Consider the following 20235-nt stretch of genomic DNA (forward strand, 5'->3'; position numbering starts at 1 on the left):
GACAGGGTGATGGGGCACCCTGAAATCTCCACAGGAGTCAAATTACCTGCTCCTATCCCCCCACCCCCGCCACACACAGTGAGCCCCAGAGTAGGGGCACAGAGGCCAGGCTTGGGCAGGACGGACTGATGGGGCTTGGGGCTGATTTGGGGCGGCCCTCTCTCCTGTTCCTGCCTCAGGGTAACAGCTTCTCCAAGACTGCCTGGCCTCCTGTTGCTCCAGAGCCCGAGGGCAAGGCTGAAAAGCTTGAACCTTAAAGGCCTGAGTCTCTGGGGTCAGACAGGTCCACATCCTGCAGGCCCCAAAGCAATCTGGGCCTGCAAAGGGGGCGTCATTAGCATCACCCCATTTTAAAGATGAGACTGAGAACTGGAAGGTTAAGTGACAGGCCCACATTCCCGAGGCTGCCCAGAACCCAGGGGGGCTTTAACGTAGAGACTGTGCTCAGCCCGCTGACACCCAGGGACAGCAAATCCTGCTCTGGGAAGGTTCCAGAACCGCCACCCATCAGTTAAGTCGGTGCCACGGATGCCTCCTGATGCAGGCCCACAGGCAGGTCTGACACTCTTACTTTGGGTGATGAAGGACCATCCCCTGGGGCACTGGTGGTGTGGACATGTGAATACCAATGTGTGGTCAGCCAGCACTGCCCACCCACAGGCCCCGAAAAAGGATGGGCAGCCGGAAGGAACTGGGTGGAGTCCAGCTGCCCTCCTGTAGACCCAGCACTGTGGAGGCCTGGTCTGGCCGGGCTTGACATTGATGCCCCGAGACACCCCCAGAAGGCTGTGGGCAACCTGCTGTCTGCAGGGTGGCCCATTACAAAGGCGGGGGGCAGGTGCTCCGGGCCTGTGCATTCGGGGCCGAGCTGCGACTGGTTAGGAAGCATCCCAGCCCAGTGCAGTTTCCGATCTGAAGACTGGGACCTCCTCTCTGGCAAATGCATGGTCTGAGGACTCCTGGAGCCCACTGGGAACCCCGCAGGGAACCTCACCCAGTGTCCCCACAGAGGTAAACACAATGTTGATGAGTGTGTTCCCTGGGCTTTACTGGGACCCACTGATTCAGTCCAAGTGCGACCCCTGGGGCAGGCCCCGCATCACCCCCAATGTACAGAGAGAGGAGTCAAGGTCCCAGGGGGCTTGCCGGTCCAAGGCCGCAGAGCTGGGGATATCGAGGTGGACTCAGACCCCGGTCAGTGGGGCAGACCCTCCCGCTGGGGGAGGCTGACCTCCGGGACGGACAAGGCACGTGCTGGACACCCCATGCCTGGGTGAGCCTTGGGGCACTCTGTGCCGGGGACCCGACCAGCTTCACGGCTGCGGGGAGCGCAGGACGTCTGGTCAGCTGAGCCCAGGCGCAGGGACGGCGGTGGCGCGGGGCCGGGTGCTCTCCGGCAGCCGTGTCGCGGCCCGAGGTTGCCCTGCTGACTCAGCCAGGCGTGTGGTGTTGGTGCCAAGGGCGGGGCAGGGCAGAGCCCAGGCCCAAGCAGTGAGCAGTCCCTGGGAGAGATGTGGCTGGGACCTGCAGCTCAGCAGCCCTGGAGGGAAGACGAGATGAAACTTCTGGAGTCTGCCTGACGCACCCTCACTGTGCCCATGTTTTTCATGGGTTATTACAGCATTTCTTTCTCACTAGAGCCTGGTGAGGTGGGAACCAGTCAGTGAGGAGCATCTTGGCATCTGGGCTGGGGTCTCCAGCCAAGCTGGCTGGAGGGGGTGTGGGCCCAGCTCCAGGGAGATGCACTCACCCCGGTCCTAGCAGGTCTGGGCCTGGGTTGTGGGGATGCCCATGCCGTGGTGCACCCTGGAGCCCAACTTTTCAGTCAGCAGGACGGGGCCCTGTTGGCACCTCAGGGCTGCTGGGAGGGGAGGCGAGTGGGAGAACTTATGAGGGAGCAGTGAGGTGGGGCTGCTTTGTTTTGCAGCTTTGGGGGTGCCTGCTGCTCTGAGAGACTTCCAGGCCTTGTGTGGCCGCCGTGCACTTGGGCCCTCTGGGCCGGGGCGGGGGTGGGGGTGTTGAACTTGCCGATGAGCGAGGTGTCGGGCCCAGGGTGCCCAGGCTGTCAGGATATTGGACCGAGGCCCCTGTCCCCTCTGACCTTGGACCACCAAAGGCTGGGCTGCCTGGCTCTGTCCGCCGGCCCCTCGGTGCGGCCCTGCCCTCCACCCCCCGTGCAGGGAGCAAGAAGCCGGAGCGGCTGCCCCTGTCCCCAGGCCCGGGAGCACGTACCCTCTTGGTGCCAGCGCGCAGCTGAAGGGTTTGCTCCTCGCTGTCGTTTTCACTGTCTTCCAGCTGCTCCAGGATCTCGTCCAACACCACAGACCGCTTTTTCTTCGGGGGCTCTGTGGGAGCCCAGATGGCAAGAGAGGAGAAAAGAACAGCCGAGAGCGTTGGGAGGCAGGACGAGATGGCAAAGAGGGGAGGGGAAGGGATGAGCAGAACAGAGAAAGGAGAGGCGGCAGGGAGCGAGGGGAGAGGGACACAAAGAGGGAAGAGACACGCTCAGAGGAGGAATTAAGGGCAGGGAGAGTCAAGGGAGATGGGGTGCGGAGAAGGACCCTGGTGAGTCTCTGGGGTGGCCACGGGGGAGCCGCCTCCCCTCCACCCCAGAAACTCCAGCTGTCGGCACCCCCTCCCCACCCCAGAGGTTAATGAATCTCTGCTCGGCGTGGGGGAGGCCACGTCCAGTGGGAGCGATGTGGGACGTTTCCTGGGAGGGGTCCCAGAAACGCGGCTGGGGTACAGGAGGTGCTCAAGGATTCCAGAGCTCTAGCGGGGATGACAGAGGTGGCTTTAGAAAAGAGGGGTCATTTGACTTGGGCTTTGAGGAATGCAGAGGAGTTCTCAGTGAGGCGATGGGAAGGGGGTGCAGACACACGGCATGAAGGCATGGAAGGGCATTGGGGGGAGCTCACAAAATAGATGCCTTCCGGGTCCCAGACACTACTGGCCGACCACCTGTTAGCACGCTCAACAACCCCACAGGCAGGCACTGTTGTCTCTTACAGGTGAGCGGATGGAGCCACAGACAGGTGAGTCTAATAAGGGGACTCAGGTAGGAAGTGGCGAAGCCAGGATCAGACCCGAGTGCAACACTAAGTCTCTCCTCTGGGAATGCGCAGCCTCTGACACTGGCCAGAGGGCGCCGCAGAGACACTGGGGCCAGAGAAGCCGCCCTGGTTCTAGGAAGGGGAGGGGTGGGGTGGGGCTGCCGTCAGTTCCTCTGCTAGTCTAACCACTCAGCAGTGTCAGCGTCACCCACACACGTCACCGGATGAGTACAGAGGCGGCTGAGAGGCTGCCCCAACCCCTGCTCCTCGGCCTCAAACACCTCCACCCTGTGTAGCCTTCTGGGGAGAGTCTCCCCGGTGACCTGTAGTCTCTGTCCCCACCGGGCTGGGAGCCCCCTCTTGGGGGTGGGCAGGCAGTCTTTCTCCCTGGGTCTCCTCAGAACCTAGCAAGTGTGCGGCCCAGATGCACACCCCTGCGTCTCTTCTGGGGAGTCTGGGGGGTGCCAGGACCCGAGCTTATTTCCTCATCTCATTCCTCCCAAGCTGGCCCCTTCTCAGCTCCACGGCTACGCCTGATCCCTTCTCACCAGACTCCCTGCCCCCGCACCCCCACCAAGAACCTTCCTTCTGGGGCAGGAACCACTTCTCTGGGGTCTCAAAGCTCTGAGAGGGACGCGCCCACGACAGTGCTCGAGATGGCTTCTCCAGGCCTGGGAAACGAGCCCCCAGCTGGAGATCCCACGTCCCTCCTCAGAGGAGACCCCTCACATGGCACCTGCCTCTCCGCCCCTCCCTGCGCCCCCCACCCGCGCCACAGCTGGGACCCTGCCCGGCTTGCTGCGGAGGCCTCCGCGAGGACACAGGTGCTCCCTGGCATTTGCTGATGAGGGGGCAAGCGAGTGAGCAGTCGGGGGACTGGGCGAGGGGGGAAGGCGTGGGAGGCTCTCTCCTGCCTGTCTGGGGAGCCCCAAGGCCTGGCAGCGGCACCCATCATTGTTCATCATGAAAGGGGAGCGGGGCCTGCGGGCGGCGGTGGGGCTGGCAGTGCCGGCTCAGACCCGCTTTCCTGCTGCGCCCTCCTCCCGGCTCCCGGTTTCCTTAGAATCCAGGCTCCGGAGGTGCACAATGGTCTCTGCAAATTGAATTTGTGGGCAGGTAATAGGAGCCAGGAAATAGAAGGGCAACAAAATAGGGGCCTGCCGGTCTGTCACTGAGGGCCCCTCCCAGCTACTAACAATGGGGGGACTAGCTGCCTGGACGGTGGGTCCCTGCTCTCCCGCCAGGGCTGGTCTGGCGTCCTTGGGTGACCGGCAGCAGCAACAACCAGCAGCAGCTGCTGTCTCCCCCTTCGCCCCATTTTTGTTCTCTCCCCACAGCCCTGAGAAACAGGTGGGGACAGCACCTGCGCCTGTGCGCTGTGTGGGCTCAGCCTGCAGGACCCCGAGCACCCATTGTCCCCTGGCCCGAAGGCTGGGAAGCCTCCCAGAGTCTGGACCCCAATGGCAGGACCTGTTAAAACCCACAGCAGAACACGCTGCTCCTTTGTCTAGACCCTTCACTGGCGGTGGCGTCTCATGTAAGAGAAAGGCAGCCAGGATGGCCACCGAGCACAGAAAGCAGCCCCGTCCCCACCAGAGCTCTTCCCTCCCTCGCTCTGCTTCAGCCAGGCAGGGTCACACCCTGGTTCCCACCCCCACTGCTCCCACCTCAGGGCCTTTGCACCGGCTGCTCCTTGGGTCTGGGACACTCTTGTCCTTCTCAGAGAGGCCGTTCCTGAACAACTAGGTCAAATCCCAAGTCTCGCAGGTTCTCCTGAACCCACTTCACAGACCCTCCCCTGTTCATCTTCCTCCCCAGCACGGCCCCTCGCGTCGCTGTGTTTACTTCCTCAGCTCCTCATCTGTCCCCTGCGCCGCAGAGTCGGCCCAGGACAGCAGGGGGCCCGGCCTGTTGTGTTAACTGCTCTATATCCCCAGTGCCTGGCACACAGCAGATGCTCAATAAACGTTTGTTGAATGAGTGAATGGATGAATGACGAGGGGAGAGGGTGAAGGAGTTTCGGTTGAGAAGCAGAGTTGAGGTCACAGGCAGCCTCTACAACAACACCCTTCGTGCTCTCATTCCCTTCAACTCAGCACAGCTGATGAGGGCGGCTCTGGGCCCGGCCCCATCTAGGGTGGCGAGGATCAGTACCCTGATGCGGGAGGCACCTGCTCCCCGTCGGGCTATCAGGGCAGCTTCCTGGAGGAGGTGACAGTAAACATGGCTGGAGTCCAACTGGCTCCTAGCTCAGGCCCTGCCAAACTGCTTTGCCAGTCTTTCCACTGGCAGGTAGCTGCACAGATGGCTTCATGGCATCTACTCCCTCAGAAATAGTAGGCACTCCACCTTGCCTCCGTCCCGTGGGCACCAGCACGCCTGACGTCTGCCCAGGAGCAGAGTCTCACTGCTTTAGACACCAAGGAACCAGTTCTATGTCCATGTCTTTGCCGGGAATGCCAGGCCTGTCCTCTGGCCCTTGGAGGGCCCACCTGCCTTGGAACCACCCACCGCCAAAGACTCTCCCCGCCTCGGTGGCAGCAGCACATCTACAACTATTAAAAGAACCAGACGCCCTGGGGGCAGAGCGGCCCACAGGTCCCAGCCCGCATGAAGCACATGCCCAGAACACCTGGAGAGGCGGCCGCAGGAGGTGAAAAGAACCCAAGCCACCCAGGCCCGGGTTCGGGCTCCTGGCACAGGACCCTGGGGGCGCCATCTCCCCTCTCGGAGTCCCCCATCTCCCAGGAGCCCAGCGTGGCTGCCTCGGGAGGGACGAGTTATTGCTGCTCTGGTGCTTCCTGCTCCCCAGGACCAAGCACATCTGGGCGAACTTTCACTGGCGCAAGCGGCCCTTTCTCTCTCCTCTTCAGGTGGGTGTGTGAGGCACATCTGGGCGAACTTTCACTGGCGCAAGCGGCCCTTTCTCTCTCCTCTTCAGGTGGGTGTGTGAGCACAGGCACGCTGCAGGGTACCAAGGATACAGCTGAAGAGAAAGCTGCCCTCCACTGCTGCCAGGCTCCCGGGTGGTCATCACACCACCATGCCCAGGTGCTCCCGCAGGTGGTCCCTGGCTTAAACATCGGCGTCTGCAGCAACCAGCACTGGGTAGCAGACACTTGACCACTGGACCCCTGCAGGGGGCCCACTGCAAGGCCTTTTCTCCAAAGGCAGCTGAGGGCCTCTCTGCCATCTGAATGTCTCAGGACTGCCCGGGCCCTGGCCCCGTGACTGTGTCCCAGGGCCCGGCACATAGTGGGTGCTCTGTGATCAGTAACTGGACATAGGCAGGAGTGAATAAATGGACGATTGTGATGATTGCAAGAGAATGAATGAGTCCGGGGGCATCAAGGTGGGTAGTTCTGTTCTGTTTTTTTTTTTTTTTAAATGAACCTGCCATTGTTGGGGTAGCAGTAAAACACAGTGGCAGGGCTGGGAAGCGTCCTGGACACCATCTGGGTGGGGAAACTGAGGCCAGAGGGAGAGGGAGGCAGCTGGAAGAGGAAACATGCAAACATGCACAGGACAGGCACTTTATAAGCAGTGTCTCATCTGAGCTTTATCTGAGCTTGAGGAGGTGGGAGTTATCACCCTGTTCCACAGGTCCCGCAGGTCCCGAGGCAGCCACGCTGGGCTCCTGGGAGATGGGGGACTCCAAGAGGGGAGATTGCGCCCCCAGGGTCCTGTGCCAGGAGCCCGAACTGGGGCCTGGGTGGCTTGGGTTCTTCTCACCTCCTGCGGCCGCCTCTCCAGGTGTTCTGGGCATGTGCTTCATGCGGGCTGGGACCTGCGGGGGAGTTGGGGGTACAGAGGGAAGTGTACACCCCGAGGCCCCAAGTCTAACAGGTGGCGGCCCACACAGCTTTGTTTGCACCCCTGCTGGGGGCTGGGTGGGGGGAGGACCGGCCAAGGCAAATTTGGCTTTTGGCATGGTCACAGGACCCTCTGAAATTCAACTCCCCCATTTCTCCCCTCCTCTGCTGCCACCTTCTGAGCCGCAGGCCCCAGCGCAAAGGGGACAGGTGCTCCTTCCTGCAATAGCCTTGCAGAGCACCCCCTACTGCTCAGCACTCGTAACTGCGCCGGGCAAGCAGGCGCCTTTGCCAGTGCCCTGGCTTCTCTGCGCCTTAGTTTCCTCCTCTGTCAAAGGGGCACTACCAATACCCACCCGTGGAGTAGCCGTGAGGACTGAGGCGTGAACGGAGCGACGCCTGGTGCCTGGCTAGGACTCCAGCACGTCACTTTACTTAAAGGAGTCACTTCAGTGGCCACTGTGTGTGTGTGTGTGCGGGGTGGGGGGAAGGGGTGGGGGCAGCAAGGGCCCCAGGGTGGGGACTGTCACAGGAAGGCCAGCGGTGGAGCTGATCGGTAGATGAATGAAATGCTTCGGTTTACCAAGGCCACAGGGGGCAGCACCCTCGCTCCACCTGCTTGTAGACTGGGAAGCAGAGGCATGGGGGTATTCACTGACTGCAGGGGAGGGGCATGGCGGGCGGGTTAGGGACCCACTAACTCCATGGTCTTGGAAGTCAGACAATGTGAGGCCCCAGCTCTGCAGCTAGTGGCCGAGCCACCTTGGCTGCGTCATTTCCGCTGACTGGGCCTCAGTTTCCTCAGCTGCACCCTCAGGAAGACCATCTCCTGGGTGGCTGTGGGCATCAGCGGGCTCATGCCTGGAGGCTGGCATAGCCAAGGGCTTGGGACTCCGGAGCAGTGCTGCCCTGTGGGCCTGGTGGGTCTGGTCGGGTCCCCTCCCCCCTTCCAGAGGAAGCATCGAGCCCCGAGTTCCCACCCAGCGACACCCAGCACCCCCCCACCAGCCCTGCCTGCAGGCAGAGAACCCCGCTCTCAGGGAACAGCTGCTGAAATCCCAGTTCCCCGACATCAAAAGCCTCAGTGGGTTTTCACCAAACAAACACAATGCAGAACTGGAGAAAGGTGCAAAATAAATAAACGAAACAAGCTGTGCATTTTCTCTCCATATTACAGCTGCACCCGAAGATAAACAACAAGTGAATGTCACCAAACATCAATACCCGAGAAATTAACTTGACAAAAAGCTCAGCCAGCCCCCAACAACCCCCCAGTCCTGCCCCCTCTCTCCCCTCCCCACCACCATTTTGCATTTCTGGAGTTCCCATCTAATGATTTTATTTTTCAATTAATTCCTTGACAGAATGCCAGCCCGCGTCTCCTTGCCGTCCCTGGCTGGCGCGGCCGCCCTGCGTGGAAGGCACAGGCAGGCACAGAGAAAGGCGCGCGGGGAGGCGGGCGGGGGCTGTCAGGAGGACAAGAGAAAGCGCTTCGCGGGGTTTTGTTCCGGATGCAGAACGCTGAGGAAAGGCGAGCGGGAGAAGAGCGCTGGCCGGGGGAGAAGGGAGCGGGAGAAGCAGCCGCCTGGGACCGGGCAGCGAGATCAGCCAGGGAGGCTGCAGCCAGGCTGCCAGGCTCCAAGGTGGCTGCTCCTGGCTGGGCAACCTGGGGCGGAGGCTTCCCCTGTCGGTGCAGTTCCTGAATAGGACCCAGGACCTCCCCCCACACTCCCACCCCCTCCCCGCCTCTGTACTTGAGTATTCGAGAGCGAATCTTCTCCGCCTGCGCACCAGCGCCCAGCACGCTGGCAGGGCGCCATGGAGGTTAGTGCCTCTCCCTGTCATTGAGAGACTCTGTCACTCCCCTCCTATGCGGGGACAGCACAGGACAAACGCAAGGCGCTGTGGGTGGGTGCTCCCGTGCTGGCGGTCACCTACAGCATCAGCAGGCAACTGTGGGAGACACCTGAATCACCCCCTTCCCTCCTCACACCGCCTCAGGGTCCAGGGCTTTCTCTGGCCCTGGGGTAGTTGGAGGACACACATTCTGGCTCCCTCGCCTCTAGATGTGGGCCACACAATTTTGGGGGGGGAGAACTCGTGGCTTCTTTCCTCTTCCTCCCATCTTCTGGGGCCCTGAGACAAAGGACGGGAGGGGTTTTGGCAAAGTGTAAAGTGCTGGTCCACGCAGCAGGTCTCCTCTCTCAACTCGGACCAGAGCTGACTGCACAGGCTCGGCTGACGGTGCGGCTCTCCTGGGCCCTCCCCCAAAAAAGAAGAAGGCCAGTCGGAGAGAAGGGAGGCTTCCTGGCAGAAATAAGGGGTCCACAACCTTCAGACTCAGTGGTCTGCTGTCCCAGGCTATTGGGGGAAAGCTAGGAACCTGTCTTTCCCACCTTAGGGGGGCACTTAGGCATCCTAATATGACATCTGGCAGGGACACTTTGAGGGCTGGACTGGGCCAGACCCCACCTGAGCTGGGACCCCCATAGGCAGAGCCCTGAGGCCCTCAGAGTCTGCACCCCAGGGCTCCATTTACAGTGGGCACACACTAGATTGACAGAATAGGGGCGCTTTCAGAGCCTGGCCCGACTGGCATGAGGAGCTGCCTGAGGGCAGGGCGGCCCACTCAGAGCAGGTGTGACGTGATGTGGGGGCCCACACGCAGCCCGCAGGTGGGGCACTGGCCCTGGGGCACCCGGCGGGAGTTGCTCACCTCCACACCTCGGGTTCCCTTCTGTTAAACAGGGACAGGGCCTGCTCACCTTATTTCATTGGGGGGGGGGGGCAGGTTCCACCTTCCGTCATTCAGAGCTGAGACTCACTGAACACAGACCGTTGAGCCAGTGTGGGAACATCACGGTGAAGAAAACCCAAAGGCCAACACCAGCCCCGGAGGCCTCGCTGGGTGTCAGAGGGTCCCTGGCCTTCTCTGAATTCCCCGACCTACTTTCTGGGGGAAGGGCGCCCCCTGCAGAGGGGACCTTAGATAAGGTGTGAAAGAGACCAGCTGAGAGCCGGGCGTGCGGGGCCAGACATGCTGAAGGTGATGACAAGCGCATGCATGACACCCAGAGGACCCAGTCGCTGGCAGCTGGTGGGTGCTGAGGGCTGAGAAGGAGAAGCTGACGGTGCCTGAGGAGCCTCGGCCCCGCAGTCTGCAGAAGAAGGCAGCCCCACTCCCTGGCTGGCTGTGGACTGCCAGAAATCCACCAGGCGGGGACAGTACTGGTCTGTTTCCCTGCTGTGGAAGCAGTCCTTCCGGGCCTTTGGGAAGACACAAGCCTCCCAATGGGGCCTGGTGTCCGGATGGGGGCTGGCTCCAGGGCACCCCCATCACCCCACCGTGACGCCTGTGGCTCAGCTGATGTCCATAGGGAAAGTGTGAAACAGGCTGCAGAGCAGTGCCCACCTGCCTGCAGCAGACATTTTCACAAGAGACCACTCATCTTCAATCCTGCTCCCCACAGAACAATCTAGAAATCCACTGATGCCTGGACCCTCCACCAGAGGTGCTGTGCAGATGGTCTGGGGTGGGCACTGCTACTGGGACTGCACTAATCACTGCTGTCCTTATTCCCTGTGCCGGGACACTGGCTTCCTGGGAGGCAGGAGACTGGCGGGCAGCAGGTAGGCTGGCCTGCTCGGTGCTCTGGCCAGTCCGGGTGTCCTGAGCGTGTATGCAGCACAGCTGCAGGCAGCAGGACTGGCGGCTCCCCACCTGCAGGGGCTGGCAGCGGCGCTCTGGCCTGGATTATGGTGGATTTAGCCTGTGGTAGGGCTGTGGGGCCCGACTAAGCCTGGGGGCTTTCGGGCTTGGTCCTGCATGTGTTTGCATTAGTTACAGAGGCCGGCGAAGCCTGCACAGGCTGTGAGGAGGGGAGTGTCCAGGTGAAGGTGACTCAGTGCAGAGGGAAAAAGAAAAAGAAACCAGGAAAAGGCTGGAAGCATCCCTGTCCTGGGCCTGGAGGGGTCTTTCCATTTCCAGGGGCTTGGCTGACCTTAACGGTCCCTTTCCTCTTGGTCTAGGACCTGGGTTGGAAGTAGCGGCTGAAAGGGAAGAATCGGTAACATCTCACAGGGCCAAGGTGAAATGAAGCCTGTGCCAGGATCTGTAAATGCAGATCCCCGAAAAGGCCAGGTGGGAATGTGATAGAATCAGATGGTCCAGGGGGGTGACTATAGGGAGGGCTGGGGACTGTGGCAAAAGAAACACCCATGCCTCGGGGCTCCAGCTGTCTCATGGGAATGTGGGCCAGGGTGGTTAAATTTGCAAGACAGGCCAGTATCCTGAGTTCCTAGTCATATCTTCTGGTAGCAAATGGTGGGGATTCATTAAAAAAATAAACTTTTCTTTTTATATTTTGAGGCAAGATAAAGATCTGTGGCTCATCTCAGCTGATGGCTCACTGCTCCGCGGAGGCCCCTCTCTCCTCTGTTTACCAAGCCCCACTAGCATCACTCGTGGTCATGGAGTAGTGTGAACAGCCCCCTTTTCTGTGTTTTTCTTGGATGTCTCGGGCATGGGTCAGTCTACAGTTCAGAAACCAAACCGGCCACCCCCTGCTGCCAGCCAGCACCCTGGAAGGACGTCTACCCTTCACCTGCCCCTATTTCCAGCACTCTGGTCCCCAGGTCCCCGAACCCTCGTCCAATCCGGGCCCAGCCCCTTCCCCTCTCAAGTCGCTCTGAAATTCTCCTTCTGTCAGTTTAATTCCGTGATCGATGAGGAAGAGCAGGAGGAATGGCCCGGCACAGCTGGTTTCCCCGTTAGCCCTAGCGGGGATTCCTGGCCTTGCTGGCGATGGCTGAGTGAAATGTTTGCAGAGCGCAGAGAACACAAGTCAATAACAATTTAGCTGGATTGGGAGCAAGTACCTTCCCCGCACGGACAGCCGCTCCCAGGGGAAGGGGAAGAGCGCGCGCAGGATATTGCCCAGGCGCTTGCAAATATTTCCAAAACACACTCACAGAGACCTGGGGGGGGGGGGGCGGACGGGGAGGGAAGCGGAAGGGGACACCTGCTCAGATGGCCTCCAGCCCCTCTCCTGTGGTGGCTTCCTCCCTGCGGTTGCCCTGGCACCTTGCGGGCACCTGGGAGGCCAAGACGGCATCGGCATTGCTGCTTCTCTCGGTTCTGCCTCCGCCAGCTGCGATGGCTGGGGCTTGTGAGAAAGAGGGGTCTCTAGTTGCAACCCCTTTCCCGGTGACGCCTACCCCCAGGGCTGGGAGCTGGGGGACAGAATAAAACACCCCTTGCATGGGGGAGGTGACCCAAGGGGGATGAAATACCTCCTGGGACCTCCTTTGTCAAGACCCTTTGTGGCCACTGTCCCCCCACCCCGCCTGTTGGCGCCTGCACCCCCCTGGAGGCAGGGCTGCCAAAGTGAAGTCTTAAGGAGGGAATGAGAGGCACCCAAAGGGAGGAATAAAAATGAGGCCAGGGGAGCTTACGGGAACCTCCTGTCTCCAGCAGCTGGCACGATCCACGGCCCAGGGATATTTTGAATAATAAATTCTGTGACTTCACATACTTGCTTGAACTTTGCCGACTGTGATTTTTAAAGCCTGATGATTATGTTTTCGTGGCCCAGATCAAGGAGGCGTATTTGCAAGGGCTGGCGTGGGGATAACGGCTCTCTTGGTCCCCAGTCTTTGGAAAATGTGCTGTCCTGTGAGTGATTAAGTTAAGGAAAGGGGGAGGGGCTGGGGGCCGGGGACGGCTTTAAATATCATCTGTATGCTGATGACTTCCAAATTTATAACTCAGTCCTGGCTTCGCCCCTGAGCTCCCAACTCGTAGATCTAGTTGCCTGACACCCCACCGGGAGGCCTGAGAGGTATCTCACCCCCAGCAGGCCCAGACCACACCCTGCCTGGTCTTCCCAGCCTTGGAGGCCTCACCCTTCAAGCGCAGGCCATCCTCTGAGTGGCTGGGAGCCCACGAGGTGACCCCCACCCCCAATGCCCCTCTACATTCATACCCCATACAGCGTGAGGGTGAGGCCTGGTATTTGTGCCAAGCAGGCCATGGCACTCCCATCTTCCTGCTGAGGACTCCAGCTAGGGGGTGAGGATGCCTCCCAGACTATGGGCTCTGTAAGGGCAGGGGCATCAGGGAGGGAGACATTAACCTATTGGCCGCACTGCTCAACGCTACCCTTGTGTGAGAGAGCAGCCACATACATGTGAGAACAAGTGGGTGTGGCTGTGTGCCCCCAGAACCCCACTGGCAAAGAGGCTGCAGGCTGGGTGTGGCTGTGGGCTGAAGTTTCTAGGAGCCTGGATCTGACGGGGCTTGGGGGCGGGGGAACTGGGTGCATAGAGAGTGGTGCACGAGGGATACTGGTTTTGTAGCGTGTACAGCTGTGTGGTCTTGGGCAAGTCACGGGACTTCTCTGGGTCTCAGTTTGCACCTTGGAAAAATGGGAATAAAACCTCTCTCCAGGGGGCTGTGGGGCTAAAATGAGACTGAGTCGTGAAACCACTGGGAATTGCTCCCTGCACGTGACAGCCTGCCTCTCCTTCCTCTCTTCTTCACCTGACTTGATGGTTAATGAGAAGCCACACAATGGCCAGTCTTCAGGCCCCCGGAGTTCCAGGGCTCCGGGTTTGGCCCTTCTGGCTGCTGACCAGGCTGCAGGCCTGGCCACGTGCCTCACCAGCTGTGGGCCCTGGAGTGCCTGGCCACCCTCCCCGTGGGGCAACAGTGCAGAAGAGCTGTGTGGACCCTGCAGCGCCCATACATGCTCAGCCAGAACCCGCCACTCTGATGAGTAGTTCTTACTTCTGTTTATTCACCCCCAACGAGCTAGTTGTACCCCGTCAGGGAAGAGAGAGGGCCCGCTCCCCTGGGGATAAAGGTCCAGGGGAGAAAAGATGTAGGGGTCGCCCCATCCTCAGGGACTCACTCCCGGACCCCAGTGGATGCGGAACCCGCGGTGCGCCAGAGACCTGCAGACACCACGCTTCTCCCCGCGCCCCCGTGACCGAGTCTCGCGGTGAGGCCCGGCAGGAGACGTGTGACAGCAAGTGATAAAATAGCGCAATTATATGGGCGCATGGGGCTTCTCTCTCCCAACACCCTAGTCTCCGTGATATTTTCGGCGGAGGTTGACGGCGGGTGAGGGGCCCCAGGATTAAACATCCACGTGGGTGAACGCCCCGCAGGTCGTGAGGCCCCAGGAAGACGAAGTGGAGGGTGTGGTGAGAAGCCTGAGGGGAAAAGGGGTGTCGGGGACAAGTCCAGTCTGACACTTTGGCCGAGACCTGAAGGAAGGGGGCTGGGGGGCCGCACGGAGCGGCTCCCGGGCCCCGCCTGGTCGGGCCGAGGGGCCGGCGCGCTGCCAGCCACTTGCTATGCCGGTCATGTCTGCGCTCCCGGCTCCGGAGGTGAAAGGTGCAGCCGCTAACCACAGCCCATCAGTCCTCCCAGCTGGAATAAGACAACGCCGGGAAGCAGAGCCGAGCTCCCGGCCAAATAAAAGCCTGTTTGCCCAGGCCTCCCCGGCCGCCGGCGCTCTAAAACAGAGGGTTGTGCGGGCGGATTGCCGCGGCACCATTATATTCTCCGCGGCGCTCGCAGGTACCGCGGCCTGCCGGGCCCTGAAAGCTTCTCGATGCCGCGACCCTGCTGGTTTGTAACACGCTCGGGAAGAAAGGGACACAGCCAGTGGCGGACTTTCCTCTTTCTCCCTCCTTGCTCTCTCTTTTCACCCTCCCACGTGCAAGGCCCCGAAGAATAGCACTTCACCTGGCAGGGGCTGGGGCTGGAGATGAGAAGGCCGAGGGAGGAGGCGGGAGAGGGCAGGGGAGGGGAGGGCGGGCTGGGGAACGGGGCCGGCTCTATTGCCTTTTCTGACCCCCCTGGTTTGTGTCAAGGTTGCTGCCCACTCAGGGCAACTTCTCAAATGACTTTCGGAGACCTGCTCTTCGCGGTGAGCGGACGGGCATTTCATTAGCACCGACTGGCAGGGGAGGATGTGACGCTCTGCTATGAAGTGACACGGATAACACGCAGGCCTGGTAGGCCTCGCTGGGGGGCTGAACCAGCTCCCCGGGGCTGCCAGTGGGGGGCCCTGGAAGAGCAGCCAGTGTGTTTGGTTCCCACAGCAGCCAGAAGGCGAGTCGTTAAGAGAGCTGCCCTCCTCCTGCTCCTCCCGCTCCTCCTCCTGCTCCTCCTCCTCCCTGCTGGGCACTGAACGCTCCGACCACTTGCCAGGCACAGGCTGGCGCTGAGACACGGGAGATGAGACCAGGGCGGATGGAGAGTCAGGGGCAGTCACACCTGAGCACTGCCCGTGTTAGTTCTTTCTCTCCTGCACACGTGTGTGCACACACGCACACCCTCCCCTACTCGGCGCTGTCCAGTCTCATGCAAACTGGGTTTTTCTTGACGTCTCTGCCCCCAGAGCCTCTCCCCTCGCCTGGCTTGCCTGAAAGATTGCACGGTCACCCCATGACCCCCCTTAGGAAGAAGGCGTTCCAACCACTTGGACAGACCCCAGAGCTGAGGCCGGGCAGGTGGGGATGCATGCCGGTGTGGGCAGAGGAGCCGCAGCGCACACCCGAGGGGAGGGCGGGAGCAAGAAAGCACAGGGGACCCCTGACTCTGCCACAGAACTGGGCGCCCTTGGGCAAGGTATCTGCCCTTTCTGTGCCTCAGTTTCCTCAACTGTGAAACAGAGGCAGGTGACGGGAATCACTGCCTAAAATTCTGCAAGACTGTTATCTGTGAAAGCTCTCGGGGGGGGGGGGGGGACGTGACACAGAGCAAGGCCTCGCAGACAACAGCTGATGTGATAATAATAATAGTGAGAACTACCCGACTCGCTGGCCCCCTTGATCTAGGCTCATGGACCCTGGGGAGGACAGAGAGGCTGGTCCCAGGGGTTGGGAAGATCCCGGGCGAGCCCCAGGGGTGTGGCGAATGTGGGGGAACTCATACCACTACACCGGCCTCACTGCGGGCTTTGTCTGGAGCCAGAGCTCACGCTCTGCCCACTCCAGCCACTTTCCACTGTCACCGAGGGCAGCTGGGAGGCCACAGGGCTCTCTGCCTGTTGTTCCGAGGCCACAGTCTCCAGAGAGCCCTTGGTCGTGGCCTTGGCGCTGGGGCTGGGCCTCCACCTGAGGCCTGAGTGCCTTCCTGGCAGAGGTCAAGGCGGGGGAGGGATCTGGGCATGGATCCCACCTGCCCGGTGTCCGCCAGCCCCTGGAAGCTCGGCACAATGCGGATTTCGGCATAAATGAGCTCGGCATTTTTCACCACAGGGAAGGGGCACAGAGCGGGGGTGGTAGGGGGAGGGTCCAGCCAGGAGGGCAGGGGGCCAGCAGCCCTATTATCACAATTCCTGGCTGCTGGGGCACCTCCTGTGTCCAGAGGAGATTAAACAGACCCTGGGGTGGGGGTGGGGCCGGGCATCATCACAGCACCTGTGTGGCTGTTCGTGACAGTCTGAGTTCAAACCTTGTTTCCACATCTCCTCCCTGGGTGGCCCTGGGGAAGTGACTTCACTTCTGCAGGGGGGCTATGCTGTGAGTGGGAAAGGCACTGCTATGGCTGTTAACCCCTCAAACCAACAGTTCTAGAAGGAGCCTTGTCCCACAAATGAGGACGCAGAGGCCCAGATGACGGTCTTGAACGCTAAGGAAGTGACAGAATCCAGGTCCTGTAGATTCTACAGCTGATGCTCATTTTCCTAAACCTAATCTTTTAGGGGCCGGTACTTCTAGAAAATCTGAAGGAACCACTTTCTTGTGCCAGAGATATAAACACAGAGATGCCAGGGACACCAGAGAGACACAGACACACACACACACACACACACACACACACACGCACACAAAACAGCATCATTCGGGGTGCTCCCAGGTCCCGAGGCCAGCCCTAGACTAGGACCCAGAAAGAAAAGACTTCATGGATTCTGGTGAAAAATCCCTGTCTCATGTCTTGCTGTGTTTTCAAGACAGCAATCTTTAAAAAAAAGATACCATGTATGTCTTTGTTAAGGAGAACTGTAACCCATGGTGGGTAATTAATTTCAGACTCTTCGGCCCTCAAGCTCTTAACCCACCTTTCTGATGCCTCTTCACGCCCCAGACGGGAGAAGTCAAGCACCAGTGTGCTGGTGGGGGATCCCCCAGATGGACCCCATCATGCATCCCCCCTGCAAGCAGGCAATTCTGCAGCCCCACACCCCATTCCCGGGAACAGTCAGGTCCCCACCCGGCCATCTAGCTGACACTTGTAGGCCACCATATATGCTGGAGGGTGTTGGTCTGGGGTTCCAGGTCCAGCCTGCCCTGCTCTGTCCCTCAGGGTTGACCCCTGGGCCTGGCAGTAAGAGAGCACGGCGGGCAATTCTTTCCGTGCTCACCTGTTTCCCTCCACTCCGGGGACTGGGTGTCAATCACTAGGACTGGGTCTCAGGACATCCCTACTGCCCTGCCCCTGCATGGGGTGGGGGTGGGGGGAACAGCACCTGCCCCACCTCTAGAAGCACTGTTTCATCCCAGGCTCTTCCTGCCATCCCTCAGGGTGAAATCCCATCCCTGCTGGGTCCTGCCCATCCACCCTAGGGCTGGGGAGGGTCCCTGGGAGTTTGCCTCCCATGCACCTGGTTAGTCAGCTCAGTGCTGAAGGCCAATGTGCCTTCACAGGAACTCAGAGTCAGAACAAAGGGTTTGGCTCCCAAGTGCAACACTGGCCTCAGGTGGGGCCTGATCCCCTCTCTGCAGCTGGGACCCCTCCACCAGGACATACGTGTCAGTTCAGAAGAACCAGAGACACTGCTCGTGATGATTTATTATTCATTTCCTCCATTTCTGGAAGCTTCCTAAGGATTCTGGGTTTGAGGTCTGGATTAGTCAAGATGAAGGAAGCCAGAGTTATCTTCATGTCCAGATTTCACAAAGGCCCAAGGCTATTCTGAACTGGCACTTGCTAGGGCAATGTGGCATGCAGGGCACTGGGAAGGGGCTCCAGGGAGGCTACAGTTTGGTCTGGAGTCAATCCCAGCTCTGCCACTTTCTAGCTGAGTGACCTTGGGCACATCATTGAATCTCTCCAGGACTGTAAAAGGGAGATGGCAGTCCCTACTGCTGCCAGGACAAATGAGACAAGCATGCAACACACCTAAGGCAGACAGACAGACACACACGCACACACACACACATCTGTAAAATGGGGCCCACCTGCCTGTCTCATAGAGGTCAGGGGGGTTCATGAAAGACATGTAACTAAACTACTGCCTCTGTCACTGTTATGAACATATCTGCTCTTGGCTGGGCCTCGGCCTGCAGGTGCTAAGCGGTCATGGGGACGGCCAATCCCACAGAAATGCTAAGAGCAAACCTTTCCGCTGGGGTGAGGCCATAATGCTGTCTTTGGGACTCAATTTATTGAAGGGGGCTGGTCTCCAGGGCGGGTGAAGTGCTGAGACCGCACGCCTCGGCGGGCCGGGGGCGGTGGGGGTGCTGGGAGAGCCCCTTACACAAACATTTGCCGACGGTGCGTTTGGGCCTGTCAATGACTGTCGATGAGGACAGGTTTTCTGTCTGCGTGTCAGGGTTTGGGGACTTTCTGAGTTGTGGGCTTGAAATCTGTATTTGGCTCTGATTTCTCTGTCTCCTCGGCTGCCTTTGCTGATGTACTTTCCAGCTCCACACTGAGGGCCTGGCCAGTGCCAGGCACAGGGGGCCCAGAGTAAACTGACTGCAGACAAAGATGACACAGCCTCTGCCTGGGAGGCATGGGATGGTGAGGGAAAGAGCCACAAGGACGTAAATGATGGCAGGGCAAGAAGTGTGGGGCAGAGTGGGGAGAACAGAGGGCTGAGCAATGAGGAAGGGAAGGCTTCCTGGGGGAGGTGTCATTGGACCTGGGCCCCAAAGGCCGGATAGACATCTGCCAGGTGAAAACAAAAAATCGAGGGGCAAGACATTCAGAGCAGCAGGGGCCCTGCCAGCATCTGGGGAGCACTGAATTCTTAGCATGGTGGGGGGACTGGGTTGGAAAGGTGTGAGGAGGTGTGTGGCTGAGCCACAATCACAGGGCTTCCATCCTGTCTCTGGAGGTCGCAGAACACTTGTGGGGGACCCAGTGTTGAGATGTCACTCAAGACATTGCTTAGAAGCTCTGCTGGCCCGTGAGCCCCACACTCCAGAGGAGACCCCCTGCCTAAGTTGTTGCCTGATGGGAGAAGCTGGGCGTCACCGGCTGGCACAGAAAACGATCACGTCTTGGCTCCAAGTTCCATCGTTATACAGACGAGAGGGGGAAGGGCAGGGTATGCAGCCAATGCCACTGCTGCCTTCCATGTGCCGCATGGCCTCCTCCGGCCTCCTCTCACCCCCTCCTCACCTGACCGTCACACTCCAGCTGCAGAGGCCAGGCCCCAAGCAAGGCGCAAGCAGCCCACCCGGACTTGCGTCACCTTTTCCCTCCAGCCACGCCTGCCTCCTATCTCCCCGCGCTGAGCATGTGCCAAGCTCGGGTGCCCTCTGTCCCGGCAGCCATTTCATGGCACCAAGGTCTCATCTGTGCTCAACAACATTCCCAGGACCTGAAGCCACATCTCTGCTGCCCCCCAGCACTGGGATACTCCAGGGGCTCACTCCCACTTTCTGGGAGGGGCTAAACCACCAGCGGGGGTCAGCATCCATGGGGACCCTTTAACAAGGTGACTGGGGGGCCCAGTAAAGGGCAGGCAGGGAGGATGGAGATCAGGCGAGTGGTCCTGGGCCAGCCCTGGCCCTGGCCCTGGACAGAGAGTGCTGGGAGGCAGAAGGCCCTGAGCTGTGCACCATGGTGACAGGCTCAGCCAGAGGGGGGTGGGAGAAGGCATGCTGACACTCCCCCACTCTCCCCAACGTCCTGCCAGGGCTCCCAATGACCAGAGCAGAAAGGGTATGGTCCTCCCAGCCTGGGCAGGGTCTCAGGGGGCTCCTGGCAGCCCCGGGGCTCTTACCGTGGAAGTGCTCAGCCGTCTTCCGCCGCAGCGCCTGCAAGCTCACCTCAGAGTCGGCCCACTCCAGCACCAGCCTGCGGCCGTACAGGTGGGTGCTGTGACACAGGGCGTTGAAGGCTCTCTGGGGAGAGGGGACAAGGAATGAAGCAGTGTGTTGGCTAGGCCTGAGCCCCGAACCTCCACCCGCCCTCCTCCTGCCGGCATTGAGAGCTCTGGCCACCAGGTTCCAGCCCTGCTGATGCCTGGTTGGTCTCTAGCGAGGTCTGGGGAGCCGCTGGACACGTCACGAGTTAGTGGGTCATGTTCCCAGGGAGTGAGGTGCCAGGGACGGTGTGTCAATGCACTTGCCACTGTGCCTGGTGCCTGCGCCGGTGGCTTCCCTGCACATTTTATCCGCTC

The 20235-nt window shown here is 60.2% G+C and overlaps 1 protein-coding gene across 1 annotated transcript in view; it reads right to left on the reverse strand.

Annotated features, from left to right (window-relative positions):
* Positions 1-1459: 1459 nt before the first annotated feature.
* Positions 1460-20235, reverse strand: part of RBM19 (RNA binding motif protein 19) — a gene marked incomplete at its 5' end in the record, with an annotated part of 103090 nt that continues 84314 nt past the window's right edge. Inside the window, 3 exons of the mRNA XM_084253543.1 lie at positions 1460-1540; positions 2233-2345; positions 19837-19957. Of these exons, the coding sequence (XP_084109669.1) occupies positions 1532-1540; positions 2233-2345; positions 19837-19957 (243 nt within the window). The 3' untranslated portion in view covers positions 1460-1531. The remainder of the gene's footprint in view (positions 1541-2232; positions 2346-19836; positions 19958-20235) is intronic.

This window comes from Talpa europaea (genome assembly GCF_964194135.1).
Source record: "Talpa europaea genome assembly, chromosome: 14".
Taxonomy (NCBI): Eukaryota; Metazoa; Chordata; class Mammalia; order Eulipotyphla; family Talpidae; genus Talpa; species Talpa europaea.